Genomic DNA, 18,773 nt, shown 5'->3' with positions numbered 1-18,773 from the left:
ATTGAAGAAAATTAAATATTTTAATATTTATTATCATATATTATTAATATCTAATAATAAATTTCATGTAAAAAACTACATTCTTAGAAAAATAAAGTTTATTAAGCTTCGACTATAGTGGATTGCAGTGGTAATAGTAGCGGTGGTGGTGGAGAAAAATTATATGTTTTATCATAATAACTTTTAAATATGTCATTTTCTTGCGTGATAAAATTTGGTGTTTGAATCATGTTAGACGAACATTATTTTATAATAGAACGAATAAGTTCACAATAATCATAACCTAAATATATTTCACTATTAAATAAGAATATAATGATCTCTCCAGAATATGCTTGAATTTGAATTAAGAATTTTAACATCTTAATGATTTATCGTTCGACTTTAATCTATCCAAGAGAGTTGAATTGGCTTGGGAGAGTTGTTCAGTCATGTATTCCATGCTAGATGCTAAGGGAGTAATAAAAATGAAAAATAATAAGTTTCAAAACATGAGTCATTTGAAGATGGAGAAGAGAGAGGTGTGCGAGCTAGTGAGTTTTATATAAAATAAAGTTACATTTGTGTGGAAAGTGAATAAACTAAAATTATCACAATCATTCATATAACAAATTATAGTGATTTAAGTTTAATAATTTGGTTCTTCAATACTTATAATGCTTGATTTAGATTATTAAAAATATTATTTTATTTTTGTTATATTTTAGTTATTTATGTCTTTATTTTTTTTATAGTTATTTTGAATTGAATAAAATTTTAATTTGTTAATATTTTACCTAATTAATTCTATTAGTTTTTAATTATATTATAGTTTATCACAGTTAATACTTTTTATAATAATTTTAGTTAATTATATATATTTATTCCATATAATTATTCACATTAGAGAAAAAAATATATAGTATTTGTTAATTAGATTATATTAGGTATGATTTTCAAAAAATTATCAAATCAATAAACAATACTATTATGAGATCCTATGGAATTTTATAAATATATTTTGTCTTTTGGGCAGATCCTATGGAGTGTTATAGGGATGATTTTTAGATCTGCATTTTTCATTTGATGCTTGGATGTTGCTTGGGTTGATTTTCTTTCATTAGATCTATAATTTTCTTTGTTCTTTGCCCATCTTGTTTCTTGTTTATTGTTTACATGGAGTGGAAGCCCTCACATCTTGTTGTAAAGAGTTTTTTCTTGGCCAATAATGGGCGGATAGGAGGCGACTCGCGGAACTTTATTCGGAATGCGTGATAGGAATGCCAAAGAGTGTGCTTTCCCTACCTCCGTCAATTCCTTTTATCGGCAACACTTCCCTTGACTTGGCTAAGTGTTTATTGTTTTATCTTCTCTAAGCTTGGTTTGGTGGTGCTTCTTTGACTTTGGCGAGTTTCATATTCTATGAAAGCAATCGTTTTCTAGAATTTTCTTAGCCCTTTTCTATGTGCTTTAATGTGTTTTTTATGTCCAAAAATGACAATAATAGTGGGAGTCTACGACTTGCAGGGCCGTTGATAGGGCGGTTTGGAGGACCAATCCACCTTATATCAGTCACCATAGAAATTTGGGACGTAAACCAACAAACCCAACAGCCAAAAATTCTCTAGCGTCATCAATTCCAATAGACTTGTAATGAGAGAGATTTCATCTCTATAAACATTGTCAACAGAAAACTTATCCGATGCAAAACATAATGCACGTTCCTTCATTCTTCATATCTTTCTTTCATACATCTTTCTTTTTCTTTTTCTTTTTTTACCTCGCCTCTTTTGTCGTCCCGCCGATCCCCAATCACATAAATAAGAATATTACAACAGCCTTCCCTACCTGTGACAATATCCCAATCCCAGAATCTCAAAAGAATAGCTGTACAAACAAATAATTTTACATGACAAACGTAAACCGGTCATTAGGTAACAGTGTACAAAGCTTGGCCACACTAGGGAGGGCACTGCGGTGCTTGTTCATCGCATTTGAGAAGTGCCATTCTTTGTGACCGTGAATGGCCCTGCCGATTATTGAGGATATCAATGTAAGTACGGAGTCTATACCGGTCTGAGTTTGTGAGAGAGAATGGAGGATTGAGAATGAGGGATGGTGCTTCCACTAGAAGGAAGATTAACAAGCGTACTGCTTTTGAATACAAGAAAGATGCACTTTCCATTTCACCAATGAGCTCCTCAACCTGCCAACCCATGAATAAAACAATTTTCTGAGAGCAAGGTCAAGGCCCAGTTCACTTTATCATGAGATTTCATTGTCTGTAATCATTCATTGTCACTTAATAAATATACTGACAATTGTCCAACTGAAACCATAACTCTATGAAACTCCAGAGCATAATTTTAATTCCAGGAAAGAAGAGGCATTGGTTTATCAAATCAAATAATGATAATAATTCTTCCAAAATTGATGCTTGGCAGATGGTAGAATTTAAAATGATCAATAATCTGATGATCTACGTTCATAAGTTTTGACAAGTCAAATGAGCAGCTATAGCACTTGAAACAAAGGAGACTGGCACTACACTAGTGCCTTTTTACTTGTGTTCCCTTGTTTCTGAAAAAATATCCTATTCGCCACAAAGTGCTTATGCAAAGCTTGTGCTTGCAAGAACTGTAGCCTCTACTCTTGAATTTTTTAAGATTGCTGTTACGAGCCTATCTGAACTGGTGACCCAGATCCTAAAATTTTACTTCATGATTCCACAATTTGTTAACATTCTATTCTAGTATTAGTGTCTCGTCAGTTAGTAAGCATAGAGCTAGGCTATGTCTCACAAATATATTAAAAAGGTAATCAATGTAAATGACAAAAAGGAAGTCAACTCTTTAAATACAAGCAATTAAAATTTATATACTTACTCCTCCGAGTCTTCCCAGAGCAAGGGCAGATTGAAATATTGTTTCCATGGCATCAGGCATCTCAATATTTCCTGCAACAATCAAGCAAAAGTTCTATATTCAGAAAATCCAACATCATTGTGCAGATTGTATTTATAGCAACAAAAAAGAAAATTCCCAAAAAATGTCCCACAATTTTGCAAGAGTTATGTGTATATGTTAGCAGACCCTTGCTAATATATAAGAGATTCACACGTGGAAAAAGAAAAATATTAAAATGCAAGTGCTATGGATAACGGATAAATTAAATCTATAATAAATAGATTATATTTATATGTTGTCTTATCTGTGCTATCTTATCTTATCTTATGCATTTGTTATTAGATTTTTATTATCTTATTTTAAGAGTTTTTTATCTAATAGTTTTTTGTGTTAAGACTTTTAGAGTAGAAGTATTATGATTGTATGAACTTCCACTATATAAATGATTTATTTTTATTCGATAAAACAAGCATAATTTATTTTTAAAATTGTAAAATTTAAAACCCTCATTATCGAGTCTGAGGTATTAAGAGCTCCCTCTAATGAGCTCCTTTCCTATCAACCATCCCTTAACGTGATCCATAACTCGAGCCGTAACAAATTGGCATCAGAGCAAGGCTTCATGGGAGATCAATCCAATTTACAATAAAAATTAGATTCCTATATCCAATAATCTAAGGAACGGTATCAACAAGAACAAAAAGAGATACGAGTTTTGCTTGAAACTATGGCTAAGCATTTAACCTTAACAAAAAAAGCGAAAGAAAAGTCGATTGTCATGGGTAATTCAACAAATCTATCAGAAAAGTTGAATTCCTTTGTATAACAATCACATTTGAATGACTTAGCTCAGCAAATCTTTGAACTAGTTCATACTTTCAATAGGGAGGTAGGGAGGCAAACCAGAACCAGGATATATCTAAGTAGTAGCCAACAAAACTTTAGTCGATAAATAAATGAGAGGATAGAGGTAGTTGTGGTGCCCCAAAATGCCAAAGTTGGTTTTCCTCATGTGATGATGAAAAGGGACATTGAGTTACTGCTGTTAGTCTAGACACCCAAATTTAGAAATTATTAGTTAATTAGTAAGGTTGTCCTAAATCTGAAACTACATGGGAGTCGAACAATTATTTTCCACCTTTGAACTTGAGGACAAGCTCCTTTTCCAAGAGGGGAGTTATATTATGGATAACGGATAGATTAAATCCATAACAAATAAATTATATTTATCTGTTATTGTATCTCTACTATTTTATCTCTACTATCTTATCTTATCTTATATATTTGTTATTAGATTTTTGTTTTCTTATCTTAGAAGTTCTTTATCTAATAGTTACTTGTATTAGACTTAAAATTTAGAAGTATTATGATTGTATGAACCTCCACAATATAAGATATTTATTTTTATTTAATAAAATAAACAAAATTTATTCCTAAAATTGTGAAATTTTTAGACTCTTTCATTAATGAGCCTGGAATGTTAAAGCTCCCTCTAATAATGAGCTCATTTCCTATCAATCATCCCTTATCGCGATTCATAACCCGGGACCGTAACAGCAAGACCAGGTCAAATCCGTCAAATCCACTAAACAGAGCAATTAAGAAATTCTTGTTTTTCTTGCAACATGATTGAGCAGCTACCATATTCTGTGGGTTTAGTTTAGCCATGTTCTCCATGTTCTCAACTTAATTAATTGTTGCTTCAAATTCTTTAATTGTAGGAGGGTGATCCTCCATATTTAATTTATGCCTTTGAGTTTCCTTGTTTATAGGAAAATGTTACCTCTTCCCTTTGCTACAGTAAATTAATAAAGGAGACATGATCAGAATTTTGCCAAAAATTGTTGAGTACTTAACTCAAAAGATTTTCAAGTTTTCCCTTAATGAATTTGTACAACCTTCATTATAAGTCGAAAAAAGAAAAAAACTTATCCCACCCTTATCCATTAACTCCATTTTCCCACTCAATCATCCCATAGCCAAATACTATTATAGAGACCATAACAATTTGGTATCAGAGAGCCTGGTGATGGGGATTCAATCCAACAACTCAACAGAATTTTAGCCTTGTTTCTTGAAGAACAAGCTGCCAATAAATCCTGACAGGAGGAACTCAATGCAAAATTGGAGAACCTCACAAGAGTTGTTGCTAATGCCAAACAGTCTACATCCATCTCAGATGGCAGTATCCAAAGTCAAGCTCCAAAATCAAAAGAGGCAGCCAAATCAACTGATGCAGGATCTGATTCTTCTAGTAGCACTCCTATGATCTCTAAATTCATTACATTGGATTTTCCACGATTCAACAGGCAAAAAGATCCTCTGGGTTGGTTAACTCATTGTGAGCATTTTGTTCGCCATCAACAAAACGGGAAAAGATGAGAAGTAAACAATCACTCAGTTGAAACAATAATTCCCTGCTCTCGTGCTTGAGGACAAGCACGTCAACAGTATAACTATAGCTTCATGTATCCAAGAGATACACTAATGTTGAAATACTAATTTCACAAGCCAGAAGATTTCCTTATACAGAACCTCACTTCAACTGCTTGTCCATAGTTGAAATACACTATGATTTATAATCATAGATACTTGGGTATCCCTGAATACTTTACCGCTACTATTTAATAACAAGCATAGATTTTAGGGAAAAAAAATTTTAAACCCACCCTTAAAACTTTTGGTCAAGTTTCAAATAAGGCAATTTTCAATTTTTTGTTCAAATATATCTAGAACTTTTGTTTTAAGCTCTAATACACCCATTTCTTACCCCCCCCCCCCCCCCAAAAAAAAAAAAATAATAAAATAAGAACAATAAATTTTTTTACTAATTTTAGTAATTAAATATTGATTTTTTCAATTTTAAATATTAGGATTATTTATTTTTTAAAAAATAAAATCAAAAAGCTTTCACAGCTCCTACCAGAACACACATTTTTCCCTAAAATCAAAACACCCACTTCCCCATAATCAAGACTATCTAATATCTTTCTCGACTTCTTCTTTCTTCTATCCACAATTTGAAATCTCCATAATACCCATTTCACATATCCACAAATCTTGCAATTTCCACAATTTGGGCTTCCACACGTGCCGTCATTGTACATAGGTTAGTAGCTCTCCAGGGTTGCATTGTGGATTTGAGGTTTTGTTATGTTTCTGCTGAGTTTGTTAGGGGATCTTCTAGGTTTGTTGTACTTGTGCGATTTTTCTGTTCAGTTGGTTTGGGGTTTTTATGGGTTTGCTTTACTTGTGAGATTTTATTGCTCATTTTGTTGGGAATATTCTTGGTTTCTGAGGTTGTTGCATATCATATTTGATGTATTTCATTTTTGAGTCACTGTTCTTCAAGCTTGGTTGATTGTTTTATTGAGTTTTTGGATTGATTGAACTTTGTTGTTGGATTTGTATATCTGAATTAATCTAGGTTGAAAGTTCTTGTTGAATTATTATTTTTTAAATTAATTACAGAAAAATTTTTTGAAATTAAAATTAGAGAAAATAATATTTTATTGTTAAAAATATATTATTTTTACTCAAGGCAACAATAACTTGAACTTAATTGAAGGTTGAATGTCAATTTGGACAAAAAGTTGAAAATTGCCTTATTGAACCTTGACCAAAGTTCAGAGGGTATTATGAACTTTTTTCCATAGATTTCTATCATCGATCAATGATTGAATTACAAATGTTCCTTAATTATTTACAAGAAGTCTTCATAATACCTCAGGATCAAGGGTTTGAATATTCATAGCATACTTGGTGTTTTGCAGCCTTACAAAGTCAAGCTAGAAAGCATAGGCATTAAAAAAAAGGAATTATTTTGACCTTACAGGCCAAAAACTGCTCATGCAAGATCATGCAAACACAAGGGGGGGAAAAGAGAAGAAAAATCATCTCAATGCATGTGGCAATATAAAAATATTTAAACCATACCAGATTCAATTGCTTTCGCAAGTTCGTCAGCATGTTCAACTTCCCGCAAAAACTCTCTCTCAATCTGAGTGGATATACTCTCTGGCCCAATATCAGGACAGTCTTCTGTATCAGGAGTCTCATGCTTCTCGCTGCTGGTTCTCCTCAACCTTGTGCTCTCTTGGCTTGGACTTCCTTCAATAGCTGAGGCAGCCTGAGTGTGGCATATATGCAGCGCTTGCTTCCAAACTGCAAGAATAACAAGTTGTATTGAGAATGCTTCCAGTTGCCTACCTGCATCCACCTGATCCAAGAACAATGACCCAGTATTGATTTGAGAACAGACACATAACGAGAAATTTTTGTCATATGCAGGCAGCAAACCTAATCCAACTCGTTGCAAACCATAAAAGTAGATAATAACGTTATTTAACACCAATATTTCACAATGCAAATAGTCATCCAATACAATGAGTTAATACCCAAATAGGCAGAAACCATCCTATGCTGCAGCTAATATTAAAATATATGAATTTAGCAAATATTTGTATATAGGTTCACTAAACTTCAGTATTTTAATCTAATTTAATTTTTTTTATTTTATTGAAGCTTGACAGCTTATTTGGTCATTAATATAATTTATTGAAGGATAAGTTAATTTGTTCCTTTTTAGCAACCAGCAAATAGCAATAGAAATTTCATCAAAAAAATATATTAAATTTATATCTTTAATATTTAACTAAACAACCTAAAGGATCATATGAACAAAACCTAACTAAAGGTTTCTTGCTAATTTTATAACTGGACTTGCTGGTGCAATAAAAATCCTAATCTGTAGACCTATTAAAAAATCCTAATCTGCAGGCCTATTCAAAAATCCATCTACCATTTGAATAAGCTCTCTTAGTTTTCTCTGTCTCACCTATCATTATTTCTCATATTCTTTTTCACAGAACTGTTACCACAACACCCTGAAAGATCTGTTTCAGTTCATTTCAAGGTCTCATATTGTTGTCTCTTTTGAGATTAAGATCAAGTTACCCCTTTGATCTTCTTCGACCCATGCTAATTTATTTTCAAGCAATAAGAAGGGGAGAACTCAACCATCATCAGTTATAGGATAAAGTGCAGTCTAGTTTTGTAGATTGGATTAGATGTGATCAATCATAATATATGGTCTTTTGTGCATGATAACCACATCAATCATGAAGAGGAAAGGTTTCAATTGCTTCATAAGAAAACTCTCCCGTACAGTCAAAAAAGAAAAATTGCAGCAAGATATACTGAAATTACTAACATATAAAAATCAAATATATATGGCTTCAATATTCATAGAGATAACCAGAAAACACTGTTTTTGCAGCATGTTATAGGTTATAGGAAGTAAATATTGATAGATGGGTTAGTTACTTAATTTTAGGGATTACATAATTATAGGCTTGATTTTTCTTCCTGTTTAGATACCGTCTCTCATGTATAAATAGGTTGTAATCTCTATTGTGATATACAACAAATATTATCTTTCTATATGGTATCAGAGCCTTTCTCGTAGAGATTTTTTTCTTTCTCGTAAAGTTTTTAAAATTTTATTTTGGAGACTTAGGACTCCGTTCATTTGGGTTATCCATAAAGGGTAACATTTGGATCTCACCATCGATGGAGTCGCCACACCGACTCCTTGTCAGATCTGAGGTTTGTTTGCCGTTCAGGTGTTGGGTGGAGGTGTTTTATTTGGTACTGTTCACGGCACTGTTCATCGGTACTGTTCACGGATACTGTTCACGGTACTGTTCATCGGCACTGCTCGTCGGTACTGTTCACGGGTACTGTTCTTCTGATCCTTTGCTATTTTGATTGTTTTGGGTTGGTTGTTCTGATGGCTGAAGTTAAAACCACCGTATGTGATTCCTGTGATGACTAAAATCACGAAACACAAATTAAATGGATCTAATTTTTTAGATTAGAGTAAAACTATCCGTATTTATTTACGAAGTATTGCAATGGATGATCATCTTACCAAGGATCCTCCAACTGATGAAACTCGTAGAGATTGGATGAGGGATGATGCTCGTTTGTTTCTGCAGATTCAAAATTCTATTCATAGTGAGGTGATTAGTCTTATTAATCACTGTGAATTTGTTAAAGAATTAATGGAGTATTTGGAATTTCTGTATTCTGGCAAAGGGAATATTTTCCGTATTTATGATGTGTGTAAGGTGTTTTACCGAGCCCAGAATAATGATAGAACTTTGACATCCTATTTTATGGATTTTAAGAGTTTATGAAGAACTTAATGTATTGATGCCCTTTAGTACAGATGTGAAAACTCAACAAACTCAACGAGAGCTAATGGCTGTTATGAGCTTTCTTGCAGGTCTCCCTCCAGAGTTTGAGACAGCTAAATCTCAGATTCTTTCTGACTCTGAAATATCATCGTTACATGATGTGTTCACTAGGGTATTGCGTACAGAATCTCCAATTCCTTCACACCCCACTAGTGCCCTTGTTAGCCGCAATGACAGTAGCAGACAGAATAATAGAGGTGGTCAAAGGGGAGGTATTAATGCTGGTAAAAGATTTCAACATTCTGGGGAAACAGGTTCTACTTCTGACTCAGGAGGAATCATTTGCTATTACTGCCGCGAACCAGGACATACTCAGAAGACATGTCAAAAACTACAGAATAAGAATCAGCGCACACAAATGGTGCATATGGCAGTTGAGGCCCCTTCAGATCAGGGGATTTTGATATCTGAAGATGAGTATGCACAATTCACCCAATACCAGGCATCTCTGAAATCCTCCAATTCCTCCTCTATCACTGCAATTGCCGAGTCAGGTAACTCTACTGCATGTCTTGTGTCTTCATCCTCCAAATGGGTTATTGATTCTGGTGCTACCGATCATATGTCAGGTAATTCTACCCTTTTGTCCAATCTTGAGTCTCATGCATCGACTTCTTATGTTACTCTTGCTGATGGTACTAAATCTTTTGTCATGGGTTCTGGTCATGTCAACTTAACCCCTTCTCTTTTTGTATCCTCTATGTTATGTCTCCCTAACTTCGCATTTAATTTGCTTTCTGTTAGTAAACTCACTCGTGTACTGAATTTTTGTGTCTCATTCTTTCCTGATTACTGTATTTTTCAGGATCTTTCGACGAAGCAGATTATTAGTAGAGGGCGTGAGTCAGAGGGTCTCTATGTCTTGGATCAGCAACTACCTAGATCACTTGCATGTTCCACGCGTTTAACACCTTTTGATGTTCATTGTCGTTTGGGGCTTCCTTCTCTCTCAGCTTTGAAGAAGTTATATCCACAGTTTCATTCTTTGTCTGTTTTAGATTGTGAGTCTTGTCAATTTGCCAAACATCATCGTTTGCCTTCAGTATCTCAAGTCAATAAACGGGCTTCGTCCCCCTTTGAGTTAGTACATTCAGATGTTTGGGGTCCTTGTCCTACTGTGTCTAAGTCTGGCTTTATGTACTTTGTCACTTTTGTTGATGACTTCTCTTGTACTACTTGGTTATTTTTAATGAAGAGTCGTTCAGAATTATTTTCTATCTTTTGTGCATTTTATGCTGAAATCCAAACCCAATTCAATGTTCCCATTCGTATATTGCAAAGTGATAATGCTAAAGAGTATCTCTCTGGGAATTTCAATCTTATTTGTTACAAAAAGGGATTCTTCATCAGTCCTCTTGTGTTGACACTCCTTCACAAAATGGAGTTGCCGAAAGAAAAAATCGACATCTTCTTGAAGTAGCCAGAGCCCTCTTATTCAAAATGAAAGTACCTAAATGCTTTTGGGCTGATGTTGTATCCACTGCTTTTTTTTTTATTAATCGCATGCCTTCCTCCATCCTTCATGGTGATATCCCTTATAATATTTTGTTTTCCACTAAATCTTTGTTTCCTATTGAGCCACGTATCTTTGGGTGTACTTGTTTTGCTCGTGATGTTCGTCCACAGGTTACTAAATTGGATTCCAAATCACTCAAATGTGTTTTCCTTGGCTACTCTCGACGTCAAAAAGGGTATCGTTGTTTTTCTCCTGATCTGAATCGGTATCTTGTGTCTGCAGATGTAACATTCTTTGAGTCCACTCCGTTTTTTCCACCATCCTCTGTTTATAACACCCAAGGTGAGGAAGATGACCTTTTGTTATACACTGTTCGCTCTCTGTCTCCTCAGACTACTCCTACACCTTTCGCTCATGTGCCAGGTCGCCCTCCCATCTTTCATGTGTATTCCAGACGCTTAGAAGACTCTGACTCCGCTCCGCTACCCGCTTCTTCGTCGACAGATCCTGCTCACACTGATCCTTCACTGTCTGATTTGGATTTGCCCATTGCTCTTCGTAAAGGTAAACGTACTTGCACTTATCCTATTTCAGCTTGTGTCTCTTATGATCAATTATCCTCTTCTTCTCGTTGTTTTGCCACTGCTTTAGATTCTATTTCAGTTCCCAAAACTGTTATTGAGGCTTTGTCCCATCCTGGTTGGCGTGTTGCAATGGAAGAGGAAATGATGGCCCTTAACACTAATGGTACTTGGGAGTTGATGTCCTTGCCCCTAGGAAAGCGGGCTATTGGGTGCAAATGGGTGTTTGCAGTAAAAGTAAATCCTGATGGATCTGTTGCTCGCCTCAAGGCCCGTTTAGTGGCCAAAGGTTATGCACAAACTTATGGAGTTGACTATTTTGATACATTTTTCCCGGTTGCCAAGCTCGCATCTGTTCGATTGTTTATTTCCTTGGCAGCTACACATGATTGGCCTTTGCATCAACTAGATATTAAAAATGCTTTTCTTCATGGTGATCTTCTGGAGGAGGTTTATATTGAGCAACCACCTGGTTTTGTTGCTCAGGGGGAGTCAGGCAAGGTTTGTAGACTTCGAAAATCCCTTTATGGCTTGAAACAGAGTCCTCGGGCATGGTTTGGCAGGTTTAGTGAGGTGGTCCAACAGTTTGGAATGAAAATGAGGAAGTGTGATCACTCGGTGTTTTATAGAAATTCTGATAGTGGAGTAATTCTACTTGTAGTATATGTGGATGATATCGTTATCACAGGAAGTGATATTGCTGGCATCACATCCCTAAAAGAATTTCTTAAAACACAGTTTCATACAAAGGATTTGGGTTCATTGAAATATTTCTTGGGAATCGAAGTTATGCGGTGTAAGAAAGGCATCTTCTTGTCTCAAAGAAAATATGTTCTTGATTTGTTAGCAGAAACAGGAAAATTGGATGCTAAGCCTTGTAGTGCCCCAATGACCCCTAACCTTCAACTTACCACAGAAGACAGTGAGCCATTTGCAGATCCTGAAAGGTATAGAAGATTAGTTGGCAAGTTGAATTATTTGACGGTGACTCGTCCTGATATTGCATATTCAGTGAGTGTGGTAAGTCAGTTTATGTCATCTCCTACTGTTGCCTAGTGGGATGCTTTGGGACAGATTCTTTGTTACCTTAAAGGGGCCCAGGGCGAGGGCTATTCTATGGCAACCATGGGCACTCAAATATTGAATGTTTTTCTGATGCTGATTGGGCAGGCTCGAAGGTTGATAGGAGGTCAACTACTGAGTATTGTGTTTTTGTGGGAGGTAACTTGGTCTCATGGAAAAGTAAGAAGCAAAATGTGGTCTCCCGTTCTAGTGCTGAATCTGAATATCGAGCCATGGCACAAGCCGTTTGTGAAGTCTTGTGGGTACGTCAACTATTAGAAGAAGTTGGGTTCACAAATTCGATGCCTGCTAAGTTGTGGTGTGATAATCAAGCAGCTATCCACATTGCCTCCAATCCAGTATTTCACGAGAGAACTAAACACATCGAGATTGATTGTCATTTTGTTCGCGAAAAGGTCCAACAAAAGATAATATCAACAGGACATATCCGAACTGGAGAACAATTAGGAGATATCTTTACTAAAGCTCTAAATGGAACTCGAGTTGATTATATATGTAACAAGTTGGGCATGATTAACATTTATGCTCCAACTTGAGGGGAGTGTTATAGGTTATAGGAAGTAAATATGTTAATATAGGAAGTAAATATTGATAGATGGGTTAGTTACTTAATTTTAGGGATTGCATAATCATAGGCTTGATTTTTCTTCCTGTTTAGATACCGTCTCTCATGTATAAATAGGTTGTAATCTCTATTATGATATACAACAAATATTATCTTTCTACACAGCACAAGTAGGCATGCAATGAATTACCTTTTCACGTACTAATTCAGAGATGGCAGATGCGCACTGCTGCAATGACTTAATCCTAGTCATACAATGAGTCGATGGCTGCTCCACAACATCTCCAATATCTGTAGATCCTTGAGAAGTCCCAGGAGCAGAGCTTGGACCTTCCAAGCTTCCAATGTGACATGCATTACTGTTAGCAGTGCCAATTATTGGCATGGGGGCAGAATTTACATTGTCTGATGCTCGAGGAGGACTTCGTGATTTGTATGGTATATTTCTTGGTTTAGAAGTACTTGCCAAAGAAGAAGACACATCCAAAGGAGGGCCAGAAACAATAACATAATCTTGATCTATTAACTCCAATGAGTCCACAACTGTACAAGTACAACCCACAAGAAAAAGTAAGACAAACTGAAGCACATAAGCTGTAAAGAGAAGCACATGTTGGGATTATTAGTACCTCTTGATTGTACATTCATAGACCTTTGGTTCATGTACTTGGAAGCTTCATGTAGATGTTCATTGGAAAATTTATTAATATCAGGCTTAAAACTAGGAGTTTCCAAGTTACGTCTAGTGCTAGAATGTCTGGGAGTAAAGTCCATGTTATTCAAAGCATTAGATTTTGCTTCCTTCCCATCAACTTGTGTATCAAGAGAAAATCCATAGGTGGATTTCATTGAGGGCCTCCTCTTAGAAAAGGAAGGGCTACCCTCAGGACCACTAGAATCATCATCCAGGAAGAAAGGCAGATAATCCTCTTGGGAAATGTCCTCTGTGTTCCTTGCAGAATTGCTTTCAGACAATGGAACACCATCAACTGATCTTGAGAATGTCCTATTCCTGCACACCACAATTTACTTTAGAAACTTAGACAAAACACATTAGATCATGAAGACCGACTCATTTGTCTCATTTACCCAAAAAATTCATCAAGTTTCCTCAGAGAAAGGAATGGATGATTAAAAAACTCCTCAAATGTCAATCGTTCCACTGCATATACAAAAAAAATTGCAAAGCTGGTATGAGATTTTAAGTATTTGTAAGAATGCAATTCACCAATAAAACTGAAAATTGCACTCCAATATCATCCCTTGCAGATTAATTTGCAACAAATCGTATGTACTTTACCTATGTACCAGACATCTAAATGACAGGAAACTTCATTAATTTCAAATGCTATGCAAGCAGTCAAAATTAGTATTAGAATGCCCAGTATGATCTATGTGAACAAAATAGATGGTACAAATTGCTATCCTTCATAACTATTCTAAGCATGGATATCAGGAGCAGGTAATCAAAGTCATATGACTATAAAAAGCTGGTTAGATGTTAAGCCCAGCACAATAATTCAAAGCAATTCACAACTATTCAACTCCCAGTCAGGGGCCAAGGAGCAGGATGATAACTGTAGCTGTTTACAAATGTTGTTCTATAATTAGACATAGGAAAATTTTTTCTAATATGAATTAGAAATCATTCAACTTAAAATGAATACTCTTTTAAACTACCAGAAGGTTCAAAAAACTTTACAAATTTGTTGTTAGTTTCCTGTGTTAACATCCATAAGCCTTTTTTATTACATGCATATAAACATATGCATCAAAATTTATCAACATTCACCCACTTATAAGCAATTTGTCTGTTGCAAGTTGGATATCAGCGATTTATGTACAATATGTGATCACTCAGAGGCACACATCAATGCACATGGATCCATTGACACAAATACCTATGTATTTATTTCCCATTTCTTTCTTCTTTTCACTTTGGACAAATACTTCCAAGTTCAACCTCCTTTGCATGTAATACCTGGATTACGACGCAACAATTTCTGGCATAAATCTTTGCAGTCAGCACTCAAATCCTTACTATCTGAAGGAAATTGTAATCCAGTTGACTTCACAATATTCTGGAGCAACTGTACAACAAAAGTTTGAAAGCTAATCATTAATTATGGTAACCTTTCAAGGCATGCAAAATCACCAGTGTAATTCAGGGTTGAGAATTATTTCAAAGTCATAGAACATGGAACTTCCCCATAAAGAAAAATATGTAAAAACCACATTAGTTGTATACATTTACAGAGCTAACCACACCTGTATTTGATTGTTTCCAGTAAATGGGGTTTTTCCTGTCACAAGCTGAAATAAAATGGCACCAACACTCCAAAGATCTGCCTGTGTATTTGGTTCAAGGTTAGTAGGAAGAACTTCATGAAGTTAACAGGAGTATTTGACATATAAGAGACAATGTCACCTTAGCATCATACTTCTGTAGCTGCATTATCTCAGGAGCCATATAAAGGGGTGAACCACACAAGGTTTCTGCAAGGCCTCTAGGTTGCAGAGATCTGGCAACAAAGCATGACATATTGATATTCAAAATTTGCAATACAAGTTTAAAAAAGAAAATATTAGTCAACCAATATTGCAAGGAAAAGGGTAAATTATTAATGAAGTCTGAGATTTGGTCTACATACTTTCCTCCTTGCTATTTGAAAAATTATTTTGGCCCCTAAAATTTGTAATGGATCTACACTTTAGTCCTCATGTACAAGACTGAATCTTTTATGTTAATCTAATTTCTTATATTTAAAATAATGTCTTACTTCAGTCATTACAATTCAAATTTTAATTACACTTAAATACTTGAATTGTTATATCAGTATATTTCAGACATATTAGTCCCTCAAAATCTTCTATTTCCACTGGCAACAGTACTATATGGCTTCTAATAATTAATCTTGAAACAATAGGAACAAATTGTACATTAGGACAGAAATTAGAGGATTTTTAGTAATTTATCCTATGGAAAATCAGTAACATTCAAATATCAATTGAAAAGTTTTAATCATTAAAAAAGAACAAGCATGGTAATAAAAGAAAGGTTTGGCATGATAGAGACCACCATTTTTTATTAACAATTAAATAGAAATTAACACCTTATAGCTAAAATTCCGAGAACAGCAAATTCAGAAAAACTATCGATCAAAACAAATGCCTAATAAGTATGAAATATTTTATGGGTATCAATTAATTCATGATAAATAAATAGTCCAAATGACAGCTCAGTTATTACACCCTCATTTCTTATCCTTTTTCTCAAATTCAAACCTGTTCAAATCAGCAGAGATTAATACTTCCTGAATAACAGCTATATCAACCTTGCTAACATATTGAAGAGATCCTGGCAACTATGACACCTTTTAAAATTGGAGGTCTTCAATCATTTAAGAAAAAGAGTACTTTTTATACTAATCACTAACAGCTTAGAAGTACTTCCTAGCATTCTAAAATATGAAGTAGAACTCATGACAGTACTGAGAAGAAAATGAACTTAATATAAGGCAATTTAGTCATGTGGACAGTGCAACACATTCATAAATACAGGAGAGCAGAGAAACAAGCATCACTAAACTCCCTTGAAAAGCTGATCATGGGCAAGTAAAAAATAATAAACAGAAAAATTATAGAGCTGGTGAAGATAGTTCATAGTTATCAAGTCAATTTACCTAGCAAATCCAAAATCAGCAATTTTCAGAACTGCGTTGCTGTCATTGGTAGAAAGGAGGAGATTCTGTTGGAAAAAGAAAGTACACATAAGTGGAATATATCAAATACTGAACCTCTCTGCATGGACAAGATTAGTAGACACCTAACAATATCTTCTAGCATTTCTAAGCTATCTTCCTACAGTATATGCCAAAAATACCTATACTCAGAGATTGTAAAAATCATGAACTCTATAGTCTTATGATGAATTACTAAAGTGCTAAATGTTTGCAACATAATCTTGCAATTGGCACATCACAATTAGCCAGCACAATCAAATAGGAACTACAATTTATGCATGGAGTATACTCCTGCCTACAATAAAGTATGTAGCCAAGACTTCAAATTCAAATTGGAACATAAGCAAACTAGAATTTTGTGCAATCAGCCAAACCTGTGGTTTCAGATCCCGATGTATGAGATTATTGTCCCGAAGAATTTGCAGACCAGCCGCTGCAAAATAAAATATTTTCAAACCATATTCATCCAACTTAGCCACCATAGATGTTGAAAGTGGAATGCATTACAACGGGAAAATGTTTCGGACATACCTAGTTGCTGCATGAAGTGCTTAGCAATTGCTTCTGGAACTCTTCCATGTCGTTGAATATACATAGAAAGATCACCCCCTTTGCAATATTCCAACACAATATGTATTCTCCCTGGCACCTATTAGACATAAACATAAAACAACCCTTAAAGCTGCTAATGAAGGTAAAGGCTATTAAAACTCCGGCATACTAGGGGATCATGTTATGGTAAAATTGGGATATCATTAAATGATACCACAAATGAAGTCACGTCCCAAGCTTATTTCAACTACCTAATAGCCAAGTTGTAACTAGCATCGCAGCAGCAATGTTTTCCTGGTGAACTTATGCCATGGCACTTTCCAGTAAGAATTCCATAAATTCCCAGAGGCAGAGACCAACTAAGCTCATTAGCAGCTTCAAAGATTCAAACCAGTATGCATAACCAAGGTCCCGCTTTTTTCAACGGAATGATTCAACATCCCAAAAATTCCCACTTTGAGATCCCAGCTTACAACTAGTCGTCTAAAAGTTTTCAATCAATATTTATATGGAAATAACTTCCCATTTTATTTCCCCTATTTTATTTTCCGGGCAACCAAACAGATTACGTAATTAATTAAAATCATAAAATAAAAGCCTGATAAACACACCTCAATAATATCGTGCAAGCAGATAATATTCGGATGGTTAATCCTCTTCAAAATAAAGATCTCAGACATGAGACTATCCTGCAACTTCTTATTGAGTCGACTTGTAGCTATCTCCTTTATAGCCACCTCGGTGCCATGAACCCGGTGCCTGGCATGCCACACCACCGAGAATGAACCCGACCCGATTTGCCGACCTACCAGGTAGTCCCCGACGACTCTACCCCTACCAGTCGCTTGAGCCATAGTTGAAAAGAAACAGGTAAAACCCTAGGATCCGAACCGAAACCAGCTGAATTCACGGTAGAGAACGAGCTCTGGTTCGATAAAATCAAAGCAGGAAAGTATTAAATCGGATTGGTACGAACTGAGGTGAAATCAGGATAGGAAGAAGAAGGCAGTATTGTGATTACACAAGATTTAATTATACAGCTTTACAATAATAATATTTTTTGTTATTTTATTAATGTCATAAAATAACTGGAATAATTATATTGGCTAATCATCATGATTAATGAACAAAGTGAGCATATGATAAAGTATACGGAAACTGCGGAAAGAAAAGACAAAAGGCGACTAAGGGATGGAAATTAATATGTGTGCGACGAGGTTAGCGTGTGGTTACTGGTTGGGGGTAGCCCGGGTAGGCACCTACGGATTCTTGTCCAACCGAAGAATCTCTCTCAACTGTTAACAACCCAGCTTTATTTTAGGGTTTTAGTTTGTTTCTTATTTTTTAGTAAAATTTAAATTGAAATTATTGCGTACACTCCTAAAATTGAAATTTTATATAATTATTTTATTTATATATATTAATATTGATATATATGTTATAATTATTATATTGTACAGTATAATTATAAACTATTTAGGTATAATTGTTCTTAAAGTATGGTTAATAGTAAATTACCAGCGAATATAAACGTGGAAATTAAACTATTTAAGTTCAATTAATATTAATAATATTTGACTTTATTTTAAATTTGATTAAAAATTAATATAAATTATTAAATTTGATTTTTATTATCCAAATAAAACTT

The 18,773-nt window shown here is 34.9% G+C and overlaps 1 protein-coding gene across 2 annotated transcripts; it reads right to left on the bottom strand.

Moving 5' to 3' along the window:
- Positions 1-1,590: 1,590 nt before the first annotated feature.
- LOC110623046 (serine/threonine-protein kinase ATG1c) lies at positions 1,591-18,317 on the bottom strand. Of its 2 annotated transcripts, none has more exons than XM_021767884.2 (13): positions 17,737-18,317; positions 17,105-17,222; positions 16,948-17,006; positions 16,514-16,578; positions 15,259-15,352; positions 15,099-15,179; positions 14,812-14,920; positions 13,920-13,992; positions 13,460-13,842; positions 13,033-13,373; positions 6,822-7,104; positions 2,865-2,935; positions 1,591-2,185 (listed from the first exon to the last, which is right to left on the bottom strand). In XM_021767884.2, the coding sequence occupies exons 1-13, from the start codon at positions 17,977-17,979 to the stop codon at positions 1,940-1,942; spliced, it is 2,166 nt and encodes a 721-aa protein (XP_021623576.1). In that variant the 5' UTR covers positions 17,980-18,317; the 3' UTR covers positions 1,591-1,939. The 2 variants fall into 2 exon arrangements, with proteins under 2 accessions (XP_021623576.1, XP_021623575.1); XM_021767883.2 differs by having other exon boundaries at positions 13,021-13,373; positions 17,737-18,297.
- Between the last annotated feature and the right edge of the window lie 456 nt (positions 18,318-18,773).

The sequence above is a fragment of the Manihot esculenta genome, chromosome 9, assembly GCF_001659605.2.
Source record: "Manihot esculenta cultivar AM560-2 chromosome 9, M.esculenta_v8, whole genome shotgun sequence".
Lineage (NCBI taxonomy): Eukaryota > Viridiplantae > Streptophyta > Magnoliopsida > Malpighiales > Euphorbiaceae > Manihot > Manihot esculenta.
Note: the sequence above shows the minus strand (reverse complement) of the source record. Positions and strands in the feature narration are given on the sequence as shown.